We start from the raw sequence: 22,889 nt of genomic DNA, 5'->3' as shown, positions 1-22,889 counted from the left end.
GGCATCATGTGGAAAGGCAGGCTGGCATGGCTGAGAACGGCCAGCACACCAAACCATACATGTGATATTCCAGACACTATAGTCTTTGCTAGTGCCAGTATGATAGGCACCTGTGTAGAGTTACAGCGGCAATCACATCAGTGAATGCAAGTGCTGAAAACCCCTACTCACTCACTCACCAGCCCAGACTGTTACTCACCTGGGTGCAATTACAGCAGGTAGTCCGCTGACGTCAAGAGCAGCCAAGAAATGACTCTCTTCAACAGTGCAGTGGGAGGATTTCAGTCCTGGCCTTTGATAAATTAGACTGTGTAGGTTGAAAGCATATGTTTTCAATGGCCAGTACTCCCAATGGCTTAACTGGTATATTTACTCAATTTGCAGAGCTGGCTAGAACATAGCAAGATATATTACATTTGCGGTTAACACTTGAAAAGGTTATTTCCATACTGGGAAGACCAATGTAGAGATGGGTAAAGGTTAAAATGTATTTAAAACTATGGCATAATTAGGAAAAAATGTGTAAAAAAAAAAAAAAGGTCAATGAGTGACAATGACACAATCCCAAAATTCAGCAAAGGCTTCATGAGGCTGTGTCGACCAATCACAATGTTGCTTGATGTTGGAGGCGGGGCAGGGCAGGGGCAGGTGGGGATGGACACGGTCAGTCCTCGCTGTGGACTTAAGGTCTTATGGACACCGATCGAGCTAAGCTCCTACATGGAGGCGTTAACAGAAAGGGAAACACCATGCCCTTTCATGCAGTCTTAAAAAGGATGTGTCATTTTCAACACACGCATGTCTAGTTTGGGAAAACGCATATTTGCATTACTTGCTGAAATTGAGGGACAAATTGTAGAAACATTTTCTACCCATGTGACACACCTCCAAAATAATTACACAGGAGCCAGATGAAGGCAAAAAGCCAAAGCAGAAAAAAATAAACGTTCACTCAGTTTTTTTTATTTTATGTTGTTTTGTTTTTTCAGTGAGCAGATATTCCTCTCTTTTTCCAGTCTCAGACTACATCAGTTAAGATATTATCTGGAGCTCAAGGGAATACAGTAGCTTTTGATAGGAAATCGAGAGAGAAGAGAGCTGTAGGCGAGTGAGAAACAGGCAGAATCAGTCTGGACTTCCTCGTGACTTTGTGAATTCCGCTGCTCAACGTCTAAAAGATCAGCTGGTTGGGTCATAACAAACCATCACAACACACATCGCTGCACGATTAAGGCTAAAATTATATGTCCAATTATTTTGCTAGATATTGCGATCATTATTATTATTATCTTGATGATGTGAGGAACAAAATATTTTCTTATATCAACATCTTGAATATTTTCAATGGGGGCGGGCTTTCTAAGTGAAGTGAAATGTTTCAACATTGCTGGTCCACCAATATTCTATGGTTAACACTAACACTGAGCTATACAAGAATACAAAATTTTGCGTAATAGGGCTTTTCTCACCACACAGAATGATCACTTGGATCAGTCTGATGCCCATAACTTTGACTCAGCAATGATTGTTTGTGCTGGAATATGGCACATGTGTGAGCTTATGTGTCGGTGTAAGAGAGAGAGCGAGAGAGAGAGAGAGAGAGAGAGAGAGAGAGAGAGAGAGAGAGAGAGAGAGAGAGAGAGAGGAGAGAAAGCTATCAGTGGCACTGCAAGCCCAGATTGAGGGCCAGATGGCTTCACTAGCAAACTCAACTGAGTGCCACTCGCTCATGTGGGAGGAAAGTGGGGGAGGAGTGTGTGTGTGTATGTGTGTGTGTGTGTGTGTGTGTGTCATGGAAGAGAAGGGGGTGGTGGTGGGGGGCTGAGCAAGAGCAACTGATTAAGCATCAAATCTGTTTCTAATCTGGTGGCAGGAGAGTGGATGATGTCTATTAGGGCCAGGGAGCGAGAGATGAGTCTGTTCATGGCACCCACGCACAATTATGCCACAGTGGCAAGAAACACACACACACGTGTGCAAACACACACATCAACACACTCAGAGCTTTGAGTGGCTGGTGGACTTGGGTTCCAAGGTTAAGGGTTAAAGGTCAAGGGTTATGTGTGAGTAGCACAAGACAAGACACTTGGCCTTGGAGACTTGGAGAGGTGAAGCCAGTGTCTCTTTTATATTGTTATGTTGCACTGACTCTTTCTGAGTCTGCAATCTCAGCAAACGACGGCTTTATTTCAGAAGTCTATTTCTGCTACTGCTAGGGCAACTTGGCATAAAGAGGAATGTCTGCATGTCATAAATCTACAACAGGCTCAAAACCACAAAAGCGTTTTTTATATTATGCCTGGTTTCAGTTTTGAAGATTCATCGGGTCTATCCTGAACATCAAAGAGCCAGGGTGGGTTTTTTTACATTCTAGCTATAAATGTATCCTCCCAGAAAGAGTTGAGTATTACATCACAGTAAAGAGCTTCCTGCCTTTAACCTGCTTGCTTGTCTGGCCAAGGAAAAGGGCAATGACAGCAGGGGATTTGAAGGCAAAGAGGAAAGTGACCTTGGCTACAGTGGAGAAGCGCTTGGGGTCTATAGCAATGGAGCAGGTTGTTCACATCTTAGCATGGTGCAGAGGTTGAAACGTCTTCAGAGTCGGCTTTGTCTGGCCAACGGGTAGCAGTAAGAGGAGAGGGGGTTGGTGACAGGGCAAGGAGTCATGATTAAACGGTTAACCGGGAGAAAGCATAAGCAGACACGCAGAGAGAAAGTAGCAGGGAGTGAGCTAAAGCCAGAGCTCACTGCTGTCTTATTTAACCACCGTGACAACCCAAATTGGTAAGGACAAGGCGTGTGACATCATGATGGATGTACAGTTGAGTGCAGGACAGTTTGGCAGATGGACAGTCACAGACAACTTTAAGGTAGCAACCATCAAGCCTTGCCCACTGTCTACCCTATAGATACTACCACTCTAATCCTTTTACAGTAGCCCTGATCAGCTGCTAAACTAAGCAAACCTTACTCAGCCAATCCCATTGACAGGAATATTCCCACATGGTGTCAAGAACAGCAACAGGACTCTCTCTCTCCTTGCTCTGCTGTGCTAAGCTGTCACGTCGGTGTTTAACCTGAATTGGCTGCAACAGAACCTAAGTAGGTGGTGAGCTTGATACCAGGAGGCTATTGGGTCTCAGAGGGGAATATTTCAAGTGAGGGAGGGGAATATTTCCAGTGAGGACGGTCCACTCTAAGCTTTGCCCTGGCTCTTTCCCCATGTAAACTGGCAAGCCCCTCCCTTGTTCTCTCTTCTTCGCCCTTTCCTTTCTCTCGTCCCTCTGTCTCGCTCTGCTTGCCAAGCGGGCACCATGGGAGAACCGCAGCGCTCCAGGTCGTGCCACATTTTGGGAGAATCCAAATGATACTCACAACAGGGGGGGATAGAAAGACTAAACCATGTCGCCGGGGGTGAGATCTGAAGGGGAACTGAGGATTATGTTATATCCCAATCCTCACAAAGTGTGAGAGACTATCCCAGAACTCAGAGGAGTTTCCTGTAGCGTGGGTGTGCTGTGGCTGTGTTGCGACCTCGACCCAGGGAGTGCGCCCTGCGAATATTGAACCGACAGGCCAGCGCTGAGAATGAGGCAACGTCAGCCCCTGTAATCTGAGACCTCAACAGTGAGGGGGGGGGGGGGGGGGGGGGGGGGGGAGAGGTGAAGAGGCGAGAGAGGAAGGGGGAATTAGTACTACGGTATCCAGGTAACGCTCATAAACACTGTCAAAGCAAGACTGATCACAGGGAGAATCAAAGCATGAGATTGTATAATCGAATGCTGACAAAGACCAGCTATTGTGCCTTTTGAATAACTGAAGAGATGAAATTACTCCATATGTCCATGTGCATGCATGCGTGTGTGTGTGTGTGTGTGTGTGTGTGTGTGTGGGAATTGTTCTACCTATCTTGTAAGAAAGCAGGTGAACGTTACACCTGCCAACAGATCCTTGGCAGTATGACCTAGCACTTAACTGGTGGTCTTTTCTCAATCTGGGTTTACTTTCCTCATGAAGAGGCTCAGTTCTCTCCTCCTCCTCCTCCTCCTCCTTCACCTCCTATTTCCCAGCATTATATGGGGTGAGTGGGGTGCTAACCAAACTGGTCCTGGTGCTTCCATGATGCCTGATTCCTAACCAGCTGAGCAACGCTGAGTTAGGCTGACACAGACCGAGCTAGGAGATTCCACACACATTTTTTCTTCAGGCCCACACTTCCAAGATCAACTCGTTCTGCACTCACTAAACTCAATATTACAGTCATTAAATCCATTTGAGCAAAACAAAAATAACAAAGCATTTATAGTAATGTCCTGGAGCAGCATGCTGTTGTGCGGATCAACTTTTTACTGATATATTTCTCTATCCTGCACCAGCACTAAGGTGAATGTGCACATAGCCTCATGTTATTTAGCACAAAAAAAATAACAAAGTAAGTTTCAGGTCTTACTAAACTGCAATGTACCCCTTCATCGCTCCTGTTCTGTATTGCACGTCTTGCGATGACGTTCTCCAAAAGCACACAGTGCTCTTTTCAAAACACTCGGAGCATGCAGTGTGACGATGGAAAATATTAGCTAGTAAAACACTGGAAAAGTGAGGGCCTTTAGAAATGCATGCGCTGAATACGGCAGGGCCAGTGTGCTCAAGCTGTCCAGCTCAGGTCTCGGAGGAGGGTGACGCAATACAGGAGGGGAGGGGGAGGCTGAGAGGGGAGAGGAGAGGGGGCACAAATATGTTGACTATTACGAGCCTGGGCCCCCTCCTCCTCCTCCTCCTCCTCCTCCTCCTCCACGTCCGCGGCGGTCCCACCCAACGCTGAGGCCCATCTGGAGAGCCTCGTGACCCAGCTGATTAAAAGCAGTTGGGGCCTTCGGTGAGATACGGCCAGTGGAATGTTGTGACTGTGGAAAGGCCCAGAATAAGTGTGTGTAAGAGGTGTGTGTGTGTGTGTGTGTGTGTGTGTGTGTGTGCATTGCAATGAATTTCTAGGATGTGTATGTGATACACTGCATGTGTGTGCATGCTGGTGTGTGTGTGTGTGTGTGTGTGTCGGATTACGTGTGTGCATGCAGCCACATGTCCATTAGTGCCAGTCGTCAGCGATCAATCAAATGTGAGAAGACAAAGCCCTGAGCTCGTTTGATGGATGCCCCCGTTGGGACTGATGAGATGGCTGGATGGGTGCTTCTCTGCACCTGAATCACAGCTCTGTATCCCACTGCTCCCTGACCCCATTAGCCCCTACACAAGCACACACACACACACACACACACACAGACACAGACACACACACACACACACTCGCATATAGATCCTAGTACTGAAGATTATAGCCGTCAACCTCCACACTAACCACGACCAGTGGAAACCAAATGTCTCCTCCACTTAGGCTAAAATTTCTCTTTCTGGCTCCATTTCTGTCGTCTGTCTTTCTTCCTTTCTGTCTTTGTCAATCTCTCTCCCTCCCTCCCTACCCATCTGCACTCCATCCACACCAAACCTGGCAACCTGGCTCGCCGCAGTTGCACCCTCCAAACCAGAAGGTATTTTACTAGGCGCACCCGTCGAGCGGCATCACCCACGTCCACCGGAGGTCCAAATGGGAACCAGGCTGAGAACCTCAACGCTGCTGATGGAGCATGATACAAGAGCCCACGGTTGATCTTTACTGCTCACATCCCAATAGGGGATCCTCTGTGCGGTTAATGTTTAGCTTAACATGTGTTTTACTGCTTAATTGAATAATGAAGCGATGAGAGAGGGAGAAAAACCACATGACCGAGGACTGCGCCACAAGGCTGCCAGAAGAGGATTGTGTGGTGAAAGCCGAATTCTTTGGTTTGGAAGTGGCGTTTTTATAAGCACTGTGGCTGCATGTCTGTCAGCAACACTTTCATCATCTTTCGTACATGTCAAAACATAAATTCCGCAAAAAGAAAGTAAAAAAAAATGCCCCCCACCAACTCAATCCATCAAAGTGATCACAAAGGCAATTGTGTTAGGTGCAGCACCACGTTATGTAATTGAATCCATGCATCGTAATTTAGTTTAGGTAATATAAGCCAATTCAAGCCATGTTAACCGGCACTTTCACTAATGGAGCCTTTTCGCAGTCCATCTGGCTGCCTGTTTGTTTCCCGTAAGCATTGGGATGTTTGGCTGCTCTGCATGGCAGTGTCTGTTTTTTCTCTCCCTTGTGTACACTCTATTTTTGTAATTACATATGACTGTGGGTACAACAGAATCATAGCATATGTCTACATAGAAACTAACCTAAAAATACTGATTAAGTTGCAGGTGCATGTGTGTTTATCCTTTTTCACACAAACTCAAACACGCACACACACAAAAAACAAAAGTACAAGACTTTCTGAGGCATTTTTTTTCCAGTTACGGAAACACCTCGCATACAGAAAGTGACTGAACGTTTTGGGCAATTTGTCTCTCTGTTGCAGAGAGAAACATGGCTGAGGAGAATATGAATATGAGCTAGCCTGGACGGGAAGCACCAACGAGGCTACACCCCTGTCACCGTACCTCAGCTGACCCTCCACAGGAAGAAGAGGAACTGTCCAATTCACTTTACAGCCTGCAAACACGCATTCCACTTGCTGGGTTTCCTAATGATTAGAGAGACCATCCCGTAACGGAAATAGCACAGGTTTGATCCCCACAGCCGCCAATGTGTATCCTGGAGCCAAACACCAAACCGAAACCAAACTTAAAGTTGCTCTGAAAAGAAATACCTAAAATGTAAGTAAGGCCAATAATAATATATCACACAAAAACACAATTAAGCATACACAAACATAGGTCGGCGTGAAGTCGAAACACGTGCAAGTGCATATGCAGAAACAAAACAGCATACAGAGAAGCCATTTGGCAGATGGGTCGGAGACTGTGAATGTGGACACGGAGCAGAACTGAACACAGCAGGTCTCCAGGCCGTGATGACCACACCCCAGCCCAGCTGGAAAGAATAAAAACCTCCTGCTCCTCCTCTCTTCCTCTCTCTCTCCATCCCCTGTCCCTCATTGCTGCCCCTTCTCACTGCACCTCATAGCATTTTATGCCTTCCTCCTTGACTTTGACACCTTTCTCTGTATCTTTCTGTCTCTCTCTCCATCTCTTTCTTCCTCTCTTTCTGTCTCTCCCTCTCCCTTCCCCTCCTTAACCCTAGTCCTTGTGTCTGCCTCTATCAGTTTTCTACTTGTCCTTGGGCCCCCATATACCGGGGAGGGAGGGTCCACTGCATTCTCCGTCGCCACAGTAAACACTCAGTCAACTAGTGAGCCATTCTCTCTGGCATGCACGCACTGGCCCCTTTAAAAAATAAAAAGCCAAAGGAAAACAGCAAGAGAGCAGGCAGGGGGAAACAGATGGATGTCATTTGGTTTATAAAGACAGACAATGGGAATGAAAGACATTCCTGGGGCAGACGGAGAGGTGCATATACATTAAAAACAAAATTGAGGATTTGGCACCGTCTTCCAGTGACCTCTCATTTGACACTGTCACGTTGGTTTTGCTTGCAATTCATCACTGTTGATTAGTAAATCGGGGCTGAGCCTATCTCTGTCACGCTGTCAGAGGACCATAGGTGCGGAGGTGCTCTGAATGCTAATGCTGTGTCGTCTCATCAGCGTCTGAACAAAGCGGTGTGCGAGCTGCCGACTGATACAGAACAGAGGGCATCATTATCGCCGTCTCCTCCTGTGCAGTCGGTGCTGCTTCGCTTTGTGCCCCAGCCAATCATGTGCTCTGGCACTGTACAGACAGCCAATTAACGCCTCCTTTACTAGGATGCCTCAAGGGTGTGTGAGGAAAACTGGAAAATATGCCCGGCTGTCACCCCCTCCCACTTACATATCTTTTTTTTTTTTTTTAAGACCCTCACGATTTAATGAAAGACCTAAAATGACAGGAGAAGGACTTCAGGAGAAGGTATTTAGTTTTCATTATTGCTCAGATTTCAGATTTCATAAACCAAACTGTATTGCTCTTAAGTAGGATCAGGCTCCTATCTCAGGTAAATGAGACAGTTTAGGACAAGCTTTTTATTCTGTTGATAGCAGAATATATAGACCAGGTGACCGACACACACCAGTGATCTATGGATTCTCTGCCAGCGCTCTGTCGGGGGATTTTTCATTTCCTCCCCACCCACCGACCATCTTGCATGACGTAACCTCACATAGTAGGTGAGAGAGTTTGGGTGCACCGTGCACCAGAGCGGCAGTTCTGGCATTCAAAAGACGAGAATGCAAACACACACACATACAAAATCTCCATAGCAACCTTCTCCTCTTCCAGTATGCCTGCGATATTTACAACCGTACGCTCACTTTCAAGTGCTGGAGGGGAGGGGTTGGGCAAAGGACGATGTGTAAACACTGTTGTACAGGGGAAAAAAGCACCTTCCAACAAACACACACAAACACACACACACACACACACACACACACGAGCACACACATACAGCTCCACCCACCGGCGAGGCTCCTCCCAGCCCTGTCTGCATTGCACCAAAGAGAGCTGCATCTTTTCGAGGGGAGCTTTTCATCATCCGGACAGGAAAGACTCAGCAGCATCCAGCTACTTCTTATTCACATCCTGCGCTGCCATCTTTCTCTCTTGCTCTCTCTCTCTCTGTCCCTCTCTCTCGTTCAAAGCTGTCAACACAGTGCACATTCTTTCTACTCAGCCTTTTCATGGCTTGGGAGAATAGCACACATGGAAGATAATTAAAAAAATGTCTTTATTCTCCTCCTTTAAAGCCATGTCTGTTACATTCAAGGAACATGGTTTTGCTGAGCTAAGCCACTGGAGACCAGCACTGTCATCCTGGCTTGTTTCCTTTCATTTTTCTATACAGGCTAGCCTATACAAACAGCAGCAGTGTATGTTGACTGCAGCGCTTTGCAGATATGTTGGAGGGATTATGTGTGTGTGAGGAGGGGTGGGGGGCTGTGGCTGTATGAGGTGAATCAGCATTCTGTTCACGTGCCTTTTCACTACAAACACAGCTGAGCTGCTGAGGACTACAGTACAGCTCAAATTTATTGTCACAGGCAGGCGTTTGCTGGGTCTGCAGTCAAGGAAACACCATAGTCTGCAGCAGAGTCAGTGTATAAAATGACAATGACACTGCCATAGTAGCCCCAGCGAGTATATCTTACATTTCCTGGTATTGGTGTATCAAATCTGACCTATTTTTGTAGGCTAGTACAAAATACAAACTGATGCATCAAAGGAATTCTACACATTTTTTTCCCATTCAGGCAACTTCTTCTCCCTATGTTTAGTTTTTTTTATAATTTGTAGGTACACATTAACTAGCCTAAACCTAAACCTAAGCCTCCAATAAGCACAGACTTCTCCCTGAAACATAAGCCTGTCAAAACGCTTAGAGGTGGAACTGAGGGGTTCAGGTATCTCAAGCTAATCTGTGTCACAGCGCTTAAAAACTGCACCCTGTGTGTAAACATTAACCTGTCTCAGTGGGAGGTATCACTTCACAGTTTTATGCCTGGGTACTTCCTAACTCACCGAGACTACATGCTTTCAACACTGCAGCACAGACCCACTGCATCAAACCTCCCCAGTGAAGGAAGGAGGGGGTTTGATGCAGTGGGTCTCGGTTTCAAGCCTTTCAATCAGGACCATGTAAAATAAGTTCTCAAGACAGCCAATCCCTTAAATTGATTGATTTTGTGTCCGAGAGCAGCGTATAGGGAGTGGGGCAGCGCAACCATCAAGGTTTAGCCCTCTTGAAGGCAAGTGTAGTGGACAGCAATCAAAGAGATGAGCTTGTCTCCAATTATTGACATGTGCCAAACGTAACAGCTCAACATAGTACAATGTCCATGACTAAAATAACAGATATAAAGCAGAGAGAACAGATTGAATCTTCTATTTCTTTGCGTTAGAGTAAAAAAAGGCCTCCCTCAGGAAATATCTGCCACATAGGCACATGTGCTGGCCCGAGGCTGAAAAAAGTTTTGATGTCAGCTTGGGACTGATTTGGAAGTTTTATGACTCTCCTTCCCTCCCTTTTTCCCGCCTCGCTCACTTCCCCTAGGCTGCTTTCATATGCTAATGGGCGGGCAATTGTACGGGCCAGCAGCCTGGAATTCCTCTCCACAAAGGAGGAATGGAGATGGAAAGAGAGAGGAGAGAGAGAGAGAGAGAGAGAGAGAGTGAGAGGGGGGGAGAGAGGAGAGGACGGCACTGGGCCGATACACATCAGAGGCCCAAATCGGTGTCCAAAGAGGGGCTAGCTACAAGATGTTGGTTGTTTTGGTGGGTAAACCAACATGCAGAGGGTAAGAGGCCCTGGAGTGGCTTTCTGTTCTCCGCTAGTGAAAACAATACGACTTTCATCATCTCTTAGCCAAGCAAAACCTCTTCCAATTATATCATTTTCACTCCCTTCATTCCTTGTTTCGCTCTTGTCATGCCTCTTGTCTTCTGGGCCTCCAGCAATGAAGGGCACAGGACGGCCCCCCTGCTGTGAAGGGTGTGGTCCATGGCTACAGGGTTGCCAGTTGGGGGAGCTAGCAAGATACCACTGAAGAAGCCCACCCCCACCATTTAAAGCTCTGGGCCAGAGGCATCCAGACAAAGAGAGAGGACCCAGGCCTGAACACCCCCCGCCCCTGACACACACACACACACACATACACACACGCCACCCTTACATCCAGCCAGCCACCTAGCCAGCCCTTCAGAGACAGAGAGCAGGTGGGCCAATTAGAGTCCCCAGGGCCCCCCCCCCCAGATGCGAGTGAAGCCCAGTATAATTGGTTTCCTCATCTATGAATTATTAATCCTGGTTCTTCTTTGAGGGGTTTGACAGAGCAGGGTCATGACAGTGTGCCCTCTGACACACAAACTCTCCTGTTTAACCCCCCAGTGCCATGTTAAAACTCCTCACAACAAGGTGGGGAGAGTCAGATACATCCATGTGCACACATTGACAAGCCTGGGCGAATTGATGCTATACAAAGCTTGTGTTAGTTTAAAGGATCTCTCTCTGTATTTTGCACTTTTTAAGAATTTGGAGTATCCAAAGATTCCCAGAGAAGATAAAATAAGTAAACCTTTAATGAGTGCTACTGTACATGAGAAGGGTGGACTTGGAGACAAAAAAAGAACAAAAAAATGAAAATATTTAATGAGAAGCCAACATGATATTAATAGAGCTGCACCCTGGGTGTTGGTGGCGGTGGTGTTGTTGATTCCCTGGTGTGTGGAGTGAAAGGAGAAGGGCTTCTCTCTCTCTGTGTGTCTCACCAGGTGCTTGTCTGTAAATATTTCATGAGGCCTCAGTGCTGTGCTACTGGCGCACAAAGGCTGTTTTCAGAGGCTCGGACAGCAGAGGCTCTCTGGAAACAGAGGCCTATCAGTTCGGCTTGGGACGCAAACAATTTTCAGCACTGCTAAAATTAAATTAGGGGAAGGGGCAAGCCAGGGAGCAGCACTGCTGCATTGCTCGACACGGCACGTCTTCTTTACTCCTCACATCAGGCATTCCATGGCAAAATGAAAAAGGGGAGAGAGAAAAATGTGTGAAACAATGAGCTGTCTGTTTGAGTTTCCAGTGAAAAAAGCAGAAACCGCATGTCGGAGATATGAGGGTTAGTTAGGGTGCCAAGTTGACTTCTGAGCATATAGAGACAAATGCGTACATACAAGATAGCACCACAAAGAGCACTGTATGACAGAGAGAATGTCTACATTCACATGCTCGCATGCACACACACAAACGTCATCCTCTGAACATAGAAAGGCTCTGAACTCTTTGCACCCTTGTACTTAACATCCCATATTAAAAGAGCACAGCTTCTGCACACGTAACCACTGGACTTAACCCGTTAGCCAACCTGCACATCTGCAATTTGGGACTGAGTCTGAGTCTTCTCTTTCTTGAGAAAATACAACGTCACTTGTTAAGATGGATTTTTTTTTTGCAGTATAGTGGTGAACCACCTGAAGCTGTATGAGACACTCATGCAGGAGCAGGGACACTCAGAGGTCAGCATGCCAAGCACTCCACAGTCTCCAGTTCCACACTGCACTAGTGAATGAACGCTGGCTATTAATACCCAAGATGTCAGGGATGCCTGGAAAACTCCAGAGAGCAAGAGGGGACAGAGAGGAAGGCAAGCTTGACAAAAGGGAGGACGGGTGATGAAAATCTACAGGTAGAAAACAACTGTATCGATACAAATGAACCTGCTGTAGATCCAGATCCAACAAGAACAACTCTTTTTATGCACGCATTGCAATATTGCCACTTTATTAGTAGCCCTATACAAGGGCCTGGTGTTTAGAGAGACTGCCCTGTAATCAGAACGTCACAGGTTTGATCACCCAGTAGCCAATGTGTCCATCAACAGATCTGTCAGACCAGTCTTGTAAGTCACCCAGGAATAATAATAATAACATTAGGTTAATGCTGAAAAATAAAGGGCAAACCAACCTGATTGTTCCAGGCGCAGTACAGATCGCAGATCAGGCTCCAGTTGTTGTTGATCATACAGTCGAGAACTTTAAGATGAGCCATTATGCGTTGCCCTGAGGAAATGCCAGCTGCCCAGCAACCTGCCCCTCAGCTGTGTATACCAAACCCTGCGGTGCCCGGTGGCACCCTGCTGGCAGCGACTCTCCTCGATGCCACCTTGACACAGAGGATGGTGTGAGGGGGGGAGGGAATCATCAGCAGAAGGCAAAAGGTGAGTCTCTGTGCCCATCTGTGAGCCCAGTGGGCATCCTGTCAGCTGTGGCCATCGCCCGCTCCACGCTTCATTAACAATATGTTAATAATACGTAGTGCACAAAAACTCAGGGAATTAGCTGTACCAGCCCCAAAAATATCCTTCCTGTGAGAGGGAAGCAGCAGACAAAACAGTTATCGGCAGTCCTGAGCATACGAGTCCACCTGGTTGTCGACGTGCAGGAGAGCCATCGCCATGGTTACCTGGCAGGACGACCTGTGGAAGACGAGACTGCAAGACGATGGAGCAGATTCGCACTTTTTCTCTTCATCTCTGCCTTTCTATTTTGGGCCCCCACCCTCCCTCTCTCTCTCTCTCTTTCTTGCTTTCTCTCTGTGTGTTTGGGACACTCGTCCCAGCTGGCTGTGCCTCCCTGTGCTCGTCTCTGCAGCGGTACCAGGCTGAGGCAGGCTGAGAATCGGAGCAGCGGCGGCTCGCTCTAAATCACAGGCGCATCAGGCCACAATGCAGGACAGGACAGATTCCCCATCAGATTTCCACTGATGACTCAAACTCAAGTCCTCTCTTTCTGACTCTTCCCTGCAATCGAGGTGAAGGAAAGTAAGGATCATAGTCACACCAACCTCCCTCGGCTGTCTCGTATCAAAGTTAAAATACATCTAAGGGTTGTAGCACCTCAAGAGGATTATCTGGTCCTGTGAAAGCTGCAGAGAAGAGGTCTATACACGCTCTGTGTCTGCCTTCGCCGCTAACTCCAAACCTGAGTGACTCTGCACTTTGCCGGCAATGCGGGACTCTCTCCAGCCCGAGTTATTTATTTCATTACTCGGCAGAAATCTCTGCTCTACTTTGCAGGTGGAAGATTCCCTGAGTAAGGCAAGACGAGTGCCGCAGCCCCCACCACCGCAGAGCGAAGAACCGCGTCGGAAGTCGTCTCTCTTGGGTAAATTAACATCCAGTTTTAAAGACTTCCCCTGTAATCTCCACCTTGCCACAGGATCTCTAAGGAAGTCAAGTCTTTGAGAGAGGAAAATATGCCGGAAATGCATTTTAGCATGAGAGGAGACAGAATTAGGAGGCTACTGGATGCCAGTAAATAGCTGTCTGGGTTTGTTTATGTTCCTTCCACCCTTTGATGTTGTATGACGTCCAGATGGTTGTGATTGTGACATTAGCTGCTAGCCAGCTTCATCACTGAGATGCTCTGAGCTCGCTTCAAATGAGCAACACCAATTAAGAGCAGAGGAATAGCCCGAGGTGGGGTTTAGGGTATTCATAAATTTTTAATAATGCCTTAGTGTTACGTTGTCACTCCAGTCTTGGCCTTGTATTGGTCCCCCTCTCTCTCTCTCTCTCTGTGTCTCTCTCTCAATTAAAGAGACCCACAGGATGTCAACTGACCACTGCTCAATGCCCAGTGTGAATAGGGAATGGCTAAAACCAACACACACTGTAACTCTAGCAACTCAGTAACAGTAATACACTGCCGCAGACTACTAGCAACAAGTAGGCAGGAGCTTTGAAGCCTTGACAGTTTGTTTTCACTTGAAAATGCTGAACTCATGCGAGAGATTGTTGTCTGTAAAGCGACACTGCTCTCATACAGGAACTCATGAGACAAGTGGATTGGTAGTAAGATGATAGAGTCTTTTGTGCAGCCAAACTTCTGTATCCGTAGTAAACAAGTCAGAGTAAAAAAAAGAAAAAAAAAGAGGAGTGAGGCGGAGTGAGTGATAACGCAGACACAAGGCTCTGAGTTGGGTCAGGGGGCTACACACACACTGGGGTCAGACAGGTCAGCCAAGTCCCACAGGCCACACTCAGTGACCAGACATGGCAACCCTGGGCCCCATACCTCACTGTATCAACAGACCAGAGGGGAGGATCACTCGCTGCTCTCCTTTGCTTGGCCAGCCATAATTCTTCAACTGCCTAGTGTCTCCCATTATCAACACACAACCTCTATGCCTGTCTAACTTTGAAGGCCAGATCCCCAGTGGCTATAATTCACTAAAATAGGTGCTTACTCTCAAATATGTTCAAAAACAAGCATAATGTCAGGGCTGGAGTCAAGACAACCTCAGTCTGTGTGCATGACAAACCAAAGACCATGATGTTTCAAATCAGTGAGGACCAAGAGCAAAGAGCAATCGAATCCAAGTCTGAAATTCTTTGCATTGGTCGCAAGCAAAAAACACATGATGCAACACAAAAAACATCTGAGACAAGACCAAGACAAATGATCAGCCTGAGACCCAAAACTCTCAAAATGTAGTCGCATTCCAAACAAGACTACTTTATGCACAACTCACTAAAACACAGCCTTCCTCGCAGATACCAGCCGAGATCTCTGAAATGGATTTCTCTTGGCAAAATGAAACAAATGAAAGCCCCTGTTGTGCCAAATTACGCTTAAAATAAAACACGACGAATGCTTAAGGAGTCAAGGGGATTAATACAGGCAAATCTTCTGCAGAGATCCGCAATGGTTACATACTGTTCCCAAAGTATCTAGGCCAGGGACAAATCATAACAAATATATGAAGGCCTCAGTTCCAAAATGATGGATTTTGAATAAAAAAAAAAAAACCTTACCTGAATATTATCATTACATGTCTAAAATATTCATGACCCATTGTGTAAGAGGGAACCTACTATCTTTTAAAAAAGTGCCATAATTAGTTTTAACCAATTTCAAACGATTTTGAAAGCGTTGGCATCACTTTTTTCCAAATGGTCGTTAGCCTAGCTCATTTAGGAACAAAACATTTTCAAATGTCGAATTAATAAAATACAGCAGTCTGTGAACAGTAACCATCAAACTGCAACATGTGTATGAGCTGTAGGTGCACAAACTCTGCCTTCACACGCCAGGAATAGACCAGTAAAGAGTAAAAGCATGAGCCCAACCCCCCACCCTGCCACCAATATAATCCAATCAATTGTGAGTTATGGATCTCGTGGCGCTCTCTCGACACACGGACACACACACACACCCACAGAATCGATGCCACACGCCCTCCTGTTCAAAACAACACAGACAACGCATGCGTGTTCCAAGGCTGACGAGGTTACCTCATCTCACTGACAGAAAATAGATGAGAATGTCAGGCAGAGAAATACGATTCCATGAAAGCCAAGTTGGGACCTGAAGCTTATACAGACAGCTGACAGACAAGTTAGCTTATCAAATATGTAGTAGAGGGAGAATTTAGATGACAGCCTTACAATGGGCGCAGGTAGGAGCTCAGTGTCTTGCGCGGGTGTTGATGAAACATGTTGGCTGTTGCTGGGATTTAACCTGTGACTTTCTAGTTAGTGTGGGGAAGAGGAAATTCGCTGACAAACGCCACAAGCCGAAACCCGTTGGTTCTACAAATAAATCTTTGTTCTCTGTACTACAACTGTTACGGGAATTTCCTATTTCCCATCGTTAGGCTACCTGTCCATTCCAAACACCTTGTTAGTGGTAGAATACCTTCTTGTTATTGGACAGTCTCTCGAACACTAGAAAAGCCAAACTGTGGTCAATTGACAGCTGTTTTAAATTGTAGAATTGAAATACCTCAGCTTTCAAAATGTGCCTCTATGACTATTCCTAGACCCAATTCCTGTACAAACCAGTGCTTTAAGATTTAAGAGGAAACCGTATTTATAATTATATATATTCACACTTTTCAACTGACAGCTTGTTGGCCTTCTCCAAGAGGCCCAAAACCCACTTGCCTTTTCTAGCACACACTGCAGGGCCACATGTCTGAGAGGGTTGTGGTCCATTCAGAGGTATTATCCTACACAGCCAGAGGCCATTTGCAGTATGTCCAATTCTGAATTCGAGTAGCTTCCACAGCCAATCGGAGAGAGGGTGGCTCTGCCATTCAGTGGCTCCTCTGCCATCCATTCATGAAATCATTCCTTCATCAGGGTGCCCTTGTTCATTTCCACTGCTGACGCTGACAGGAAATAATGTGGTTTCCTGCCAAGACCTCAAAGCCCACACTAACACCGGGGGTCAAGATATGCCCTGATAACACCCGGTTACATAAGGCTCCACTGAAAACACACATATACACACACAGACACACACACACATAAAACACAGTCATATGCATCTTCACATAAAGAAGAAAAGTAAAAGTGTCTCTGTGGGCTCGTTTTTGGCAGTCAAAGAAAAAAAAAACCCTCATACAGGAAATGGCTGATAGAAAGTTGTGGGCAATTTCCGCCTATTAGGCTTGTGGTCTGAGATCTACGCCCTGCAGTGTCACTGCTCAGGATGGAGACCAGATTAAGAGAAGGATGGGCAAATTTCACATGGCTGCCATCTTTAAATTCATTATCTACCAGCCGTTACGTCTATTACATAATCTGTGACTTAGGAGACCTCTAGGATGAAAAAAATGAGAGGATATGAGAAGGAGTGGGAATATTGCCTTGAGAAAAATTAGCTATGTAGATAAACTGGGTACTTCATGTGCTTCACACACACCCCACCCCAACCCCCCCCCACCCCCAAACATCAGTGCCAGTGTGTGTCACGTCTCGGGAGCCGAAGATAGAGGCAGATAGGGAGCAAGTAGCGACGGAGACGCCTTGGGCATGTGTAATGGATACCGCCTCAGCCTCACTGAGCATTAGACTGGTTCTGTTCTGCCTGTCTGCCTGTCTCTACCCTAACCCCCACTCCCTCCCATCCCACTACCCCTCCCTCTCGTCCTCTTCTTCCTGCCCTCCCTTTATCTTGCAGCGGGACGGGGGCATCCAGGCAGAAGAGGCTGTGACATTGAGCCAGTTGGCAAAAAAAAAAAAACGGGGAGAAAAAAAAGATAAGAGGAAAAAGAAACTGGGCTGGCATATTTTCCAATGGTTAATCTCTCTTCTGCCTTGACATCCCATGCCCTCTTCCCCCTCCTCTCTCCCTTCCTCCCGTCCATGCATCCATCCATCAATCATCCATCCGTGCATGTGGCCAGTGGAATAATGGCGTCTAGTGTGATTGTGGCCAGTCTGGGCTTTTTAGCAGACTGGGGGATGACATGCAGCGGAGCCATGCTGCGCGTGGACGTCACCCTTCCACCGGAGGAAAAGACAAAAATGGAGCAGAGTCAATGTGTGTTAGATAAGGGGGCCGGCCGACACGCGTGCACACACACACACACACGTTATGGGTGACCTTGAGTCCGACGCAGCACGTGTACAGATTTCCCTTTTTGTCTTTTCCAGGAAAAATAGTGACAATGGCTGGGAGGTTTGATCCCGATAAGAGTTGCCAAAACACACATTCTGAATTCAGCTTGATGGTGATAACGACGAGCTGGGAGGCAAGTCTGGCGTTTACACACCGGGGGAAACCCTTCAGAGAGGGCACTCCTGGCTATTCCCAAGACACACTCTCTCTCTCTCTCTCTCTTTCTGTGTGTGTGTGAGTGTATGTTCACACTCCTCGGCCTCTCTCCAGAAGCCAGGTCATGTCCAGGTCAGCGTCTTGTTTGCTGAATATGAAAGAACCTTGATGTGATCACTCCAGAAGCAGTGATGCACGAGAGACATTTGCTTTTCAAATATATGCAAATCAGAATCGTTTTGTGGCTGCTTTGATTGATGACGTGCCATGGCTCTAAAAACAAAACAAAACAACAACAAAAAAACCCTGATAAATGTGTAAGGCACCATTTATTTTGGAGAAACTGGAGTCTTTGTAGATTTTTTTTTTTCTCAGAATGACTAAATTAAACCGTCAGAAATTTATAAAGTGAGATCATAATGAGCTTAATTGGGGCTGGATATGACAGTGGAAATTTGTGTCTTTAGACACAATGTGTACAGTTGGGCTGCATGTGAGTGGAAAAAATTAAGAGACTGAGATTGGGTCTTCCTAGTTTCCACAGGAAAAAAGTGAGCTCTCACATGGACGCTTCGCACACAGCACACACTGACCACTGTCTAGCCCATAATATCCCATTCCCCGACCCCAGAAATTACATCGTCCTGACCAACAGTCAGATATTCACTGCTAGCAGAAGCCTTTAGGGGGAAACGTGCAGCGATTCCATTACAGTGATTCCATTTTTCCCTTCCGACGCACACACAACGTTCATCTTTCCACCGGTTAAATATAGCACCACTGAAAACACGTTGGAATAGAGGACGGGTGAAAGACAAGCATGTGGATGGGGGGGGAAAAAGAGTAGGGTTTGTGGAGTTGGGAGGGGATATATTTAGTGCAAAGCAGAGTGCATCAACAGCACTCAAAGCACCGCCACTGGTCTCTCCATCCCCCCACCCCCCCGAACAAGGGATGTGATCAATACATGTTGGAGAGAGAGAGAGAGAGAGAGAGCGAGAGAGAGAGTATAGGTACCTAGTGCTTACACCTAGAGGCATACATTGACAACCATTATTTCACTAGGGCAGAAATAGACAACCATCCCATTCCAATAGTAAACAACAGTACAGTGTTTTGAAAAGGAGTCTGAGCATGGATGGCGATTTGTTTTAGATCGCAACAAATGAGCTTAGATGTGAGCGCTTTAGATGTGTAATACTGTTATAACTACAATGCCATTACAACCAAATGGCTGAGAACAAAAAAACAAAAACTGTCTGCGTATCCACATTTGATTCGGATCCAACTTCCTGTCAGATACACAGCATTGAGGGCCTCAGCTGCTCTGCAACTACCCAGCTAACATCAGGGGGACAATGGGTCGAGAGAGGCAGTGTGTGTGTGTGTGTGTGTGTGTGTCTGAGAGAGAGAGAGAGAGAGAGAGAGAGAGAGAGAGACTGTATATACGTGGGGTGTTTTTCTCTTAATGACCGGGAGCAGCTGTGCTTAAATTACCCCAGCGTGCCTACCATCACTTTGGTGGTGGTGGTGGGGTGGTGGTGGGGTGGGTGGGGGGTGTTAGAGAAGACAGGCCTTAAAATCTCCCTCATTAGGGAGGGGAGAGGATGGGAGGGGGGAGCCCCATCCCGCCTGAGGTCTCAACTCTCATTAGACCCAAGGGGACAGCAGTTCATAAGCAGTGAAGCTTGCGAGTTAGAAAAAGATCTGTGTGTGTGTGTGTGTGTGTGTGTGTGTGTGTGTGTGTGTGTGTGTAGCACTAGGCATCAGGCAGATAAAAGCACCTGCCTCATTCCCACATCAGGCCCCAGGTCCTGCTGATGATCAGGCTAAAAACACCGGTACTGACACATGTGTCTACACCCTTGTATTTCCTCTTCTATTACAATGAGCAGCAGAAGTGTCTCTTCTTCAGTTCATTAACAAACCTTTTGGAAACAACACCCACAACATCGCACTTCCCCCTCTCTCTCCCCATCTTTCCTGTCTCTCTCTACTGTCAACTATCCAATAACGCAGAAATGCCAAAAAAAATAACCTTTAAAATGTCACTATATCTCTCAGCTGTGGGTCTCAGCTGATGACTAAAATATTCAGAAGCAAGCGCGACAGTATCTAAAAATAAAGATGGATAGGTACTGTAAGTCTGAGGAGAAGTTGGTGTAGATGGAGCTCGTCATAAAGTGTGACTGATGTATTATTGATGCCTCTGCTAGACAACTGGGAGTCACCTGCTGGGATGTGGTGGTTATAGTTTTACTCGACGAGGGAGAGTCAAGCGGTGGCCCGGGAAGCACTAGACTGGAAAAAGTGCTGCGAGGAAAACCACACCAGAGCGACACATCCCACCGCCAGCGCAGGGGAAAGAAAGTTTGTCCTTTTTATGAAAACCGCTCTCTCCTGTCTCCTTCAATCTCAGAAATTCTGTCTCTCCTCCTGAGATCAAATGAATGTCTCAATTAGGCAGCAGATGAAACACGAAGGGAAATAATGTGACTATTAAAACTGCCAGAAACAACCAATTTCAATGATGCAAATGTTCGGCTTAGTGGATTCTGAAAAGGACGCAAAGGCTACTCCTACTTTTCATTAAGATTTGACTTTAAACAAATCGCTCACGCAGACACCTGTGTGCACTGCATTCTTCCTCACTCCATCAGTCATTCCATAATACTGGTTAGGACCCCATTCCCAAAGATTTATGTCGTCCATCCTCAGCTGGTTGACTTCGTAAGAGGATTACGGCACACACACACACACACACACACACACACACACACACACACACAGCCCTATTGCCATTTTCTGATGATGGATTAATCCAAAACATGCCACCGCTGCTGCTACGCTGTTATGACATGCATCAAGCCCGGCTGGACTATGATGATGATGATGATGTAACCGTGGAAGCCACCATATGTAAGAGGGTTAGGGAGGATAGGGATGAGATCTTGAATGTGCCATTTATCTGAGTTTGGCATGCAGACCCACAAAAGGCCCAGTAAGATTAGTACTGCGAATAAAAAAATTATCTTCCTGCGCTGTTTGCACTTGAACAGGGAAAAAGGGGAAAAATGAACCCTGTCACCCCTGACGCTGGCAGATGTGATGTGCTATGCTGTGCGCTGTAACACTTAGCTCACACTCACACTCCTTCTCTCAGCGCATAACACACTTTACTCAAGATCTTGTGCAGGATGTCACGAGTTTATGAAAGCGAGAATACCTTTCAAACAGAACTGATTAAGTTACACTTCCTAGGCAATCCGATCGTCCTCCTGAATCCTCCAAATGCACCCAGGTGACAGTAATAACACGTGAATCTGCATGCCAGATCTTTTCAATCTAATCAGATAGTATAGCTCTAATTGCGTTGAAAACAGACATGCTATAAATATCTAGCACAATATTTGCAACATTTTTCATCTCAAAGCTAGGATTAGTTGTTCCTATCTGCCATGCTGCCAGTGCCAAACTGTCAAAAAACACATGGTCTATTGATTTAACATCTATTATATTCTATTGAGGATAGAACATAATAGAATTGAATAGAATAGAACTGCTAGAGAATCAAGACCCATCATGCCAGAACTGCAGCAGCATGCATCTTCACAAACAAGCACTTTGACAGATTTCATTGTGAACCATAGCAGGCTGGGGTTCAGACAAATCTTACCTCGCAAGATGGAGATATGGCTCTGTGTTTACTCTCTTCATGGTCCTGCGGTGAATCACTCCAACGTGTCGCCATTATTTCATTTCAAACCACAGAGAAAGAAGTCCTCTAGAGCCCCACATTGAGATGAGGGGATGAAGCCAAAACCGAGCGGTGCTGCGTCCACCCACGGCGGTCAAAAAAAAAAAAAGAAAAGAAAAGAAAGATCCTAATCCACACTGTCCTCCTTCTTCATGTCCGTGAGTGGTTGAAATCTAAACACAAATGTAAACAAGTTAGTGAAAGAAGGGTGAAGCGACATTTCCTCACGTCTCTGTCCCATGCAGGTCAATCCTAAAGGGTTGGCGCAAGAGCCAAGCCCCACTAGAGGGACAACTGGGTTTCCCTCCCCATTCAAACCACGCTTTATTTTCAGATTTTTACCTCGAATGATGAGCCTGGGCATGCAAGTGTAGCCAAATATCTGTACCCATACGAAAAATAACTATAGTTACCCTAAAATAAATTTTAGATGGATACCATAGCCTACAAATATGACAGCAAAACTATAACGTCCGAAATTCTTTAACTATAATGAGCCTGGCCATCCAAGGGTATAGCCTAACATCTGTACCATTGAGAAAAACAGCTATAGTAACCTTACTAAATCCTATAGTAACTATAATAAACCTTAAAATACATTTCAAAAGGATACCACATAGTTATCACGGCAAAATTGTAACTCCATAAAAGTCCCTATAATCGCACAAGAATATTATAGTGATAAAACTGAGTACCGCAGACACACTTGAAGTCCCTACAGGGACATTATAGTGACATTTCGTTAGGGTAGGGTGCTTTATAGCCTTCTCTACGCTCTAATTAATGGTTACTATTCACACAGTAGTTCAAATTTAAGTGACTGACTGTTTATGTGGCTGAAAGTGAGGCTGGTCAACTATAATGGCAAGTGGATAGTAGATTTCTGGTGAGGGTTTTGAATATTGCCTTGTCCCCTTGATTAAAAATGCTTGGCGAGTTAATATACAAGTTTTCATAATATTGTCTGCACACAGCAAACACTGCATACCTGTGTAATAAACGCGAGACTCATGACACTTGCCTCCATAGAGGAAAAGTGCAGAAG

General features: G+C 46.0%; 1 protein-coding gene across 1 annotated transcript in view; it reads right to left on the bottom strand.

The window, feature by feature from the left end:
• arhgap21a (Rho GTPase activating protein 21a) overlaps nt 1–21,868 on the bottom strand; it is a gene marked incomplete at its 3' end in the record, with an annotated part of 70,673 nt that extends 48,805 nt beyond the window's left edge. The window contains exon 1 of the mRNA XM_071541836.1: nt 21,764–21,868. Coding sequence (XP_071397937.1) covers nt 21,764–21,838 — 75 coding nt within the window. The remainder of the gene's footprint in view (nt 1–21,763) is intronic.
• Nucleotides 21,869–22,889: the final 1,021 nt, after the last annotated feature.

This window comes from Centroberyx affinis, unplaced genomic scaffold (assembly GCF_046629955.1).
Source record: "Centroberyx affinis isolate AG114_WGS23_722 - 3 ecotype Tasmania unplaced genomic scaffold, CSIRO-AGI_Caff_v1 ptg003958l_1, whole genome shotgun sequence".
Lineage (NCBI taxonomy): Eukaryota > Metazoa > Chordata > Actinopteri > Beryciformes > Berycidae > Centroberyx > Centroberyx affinis.
The sequence above is the reverse complement of the archived record's forward strand: the minus strand, read 5'-3'. Positions and strand labels throughout refer to the sequence as shown.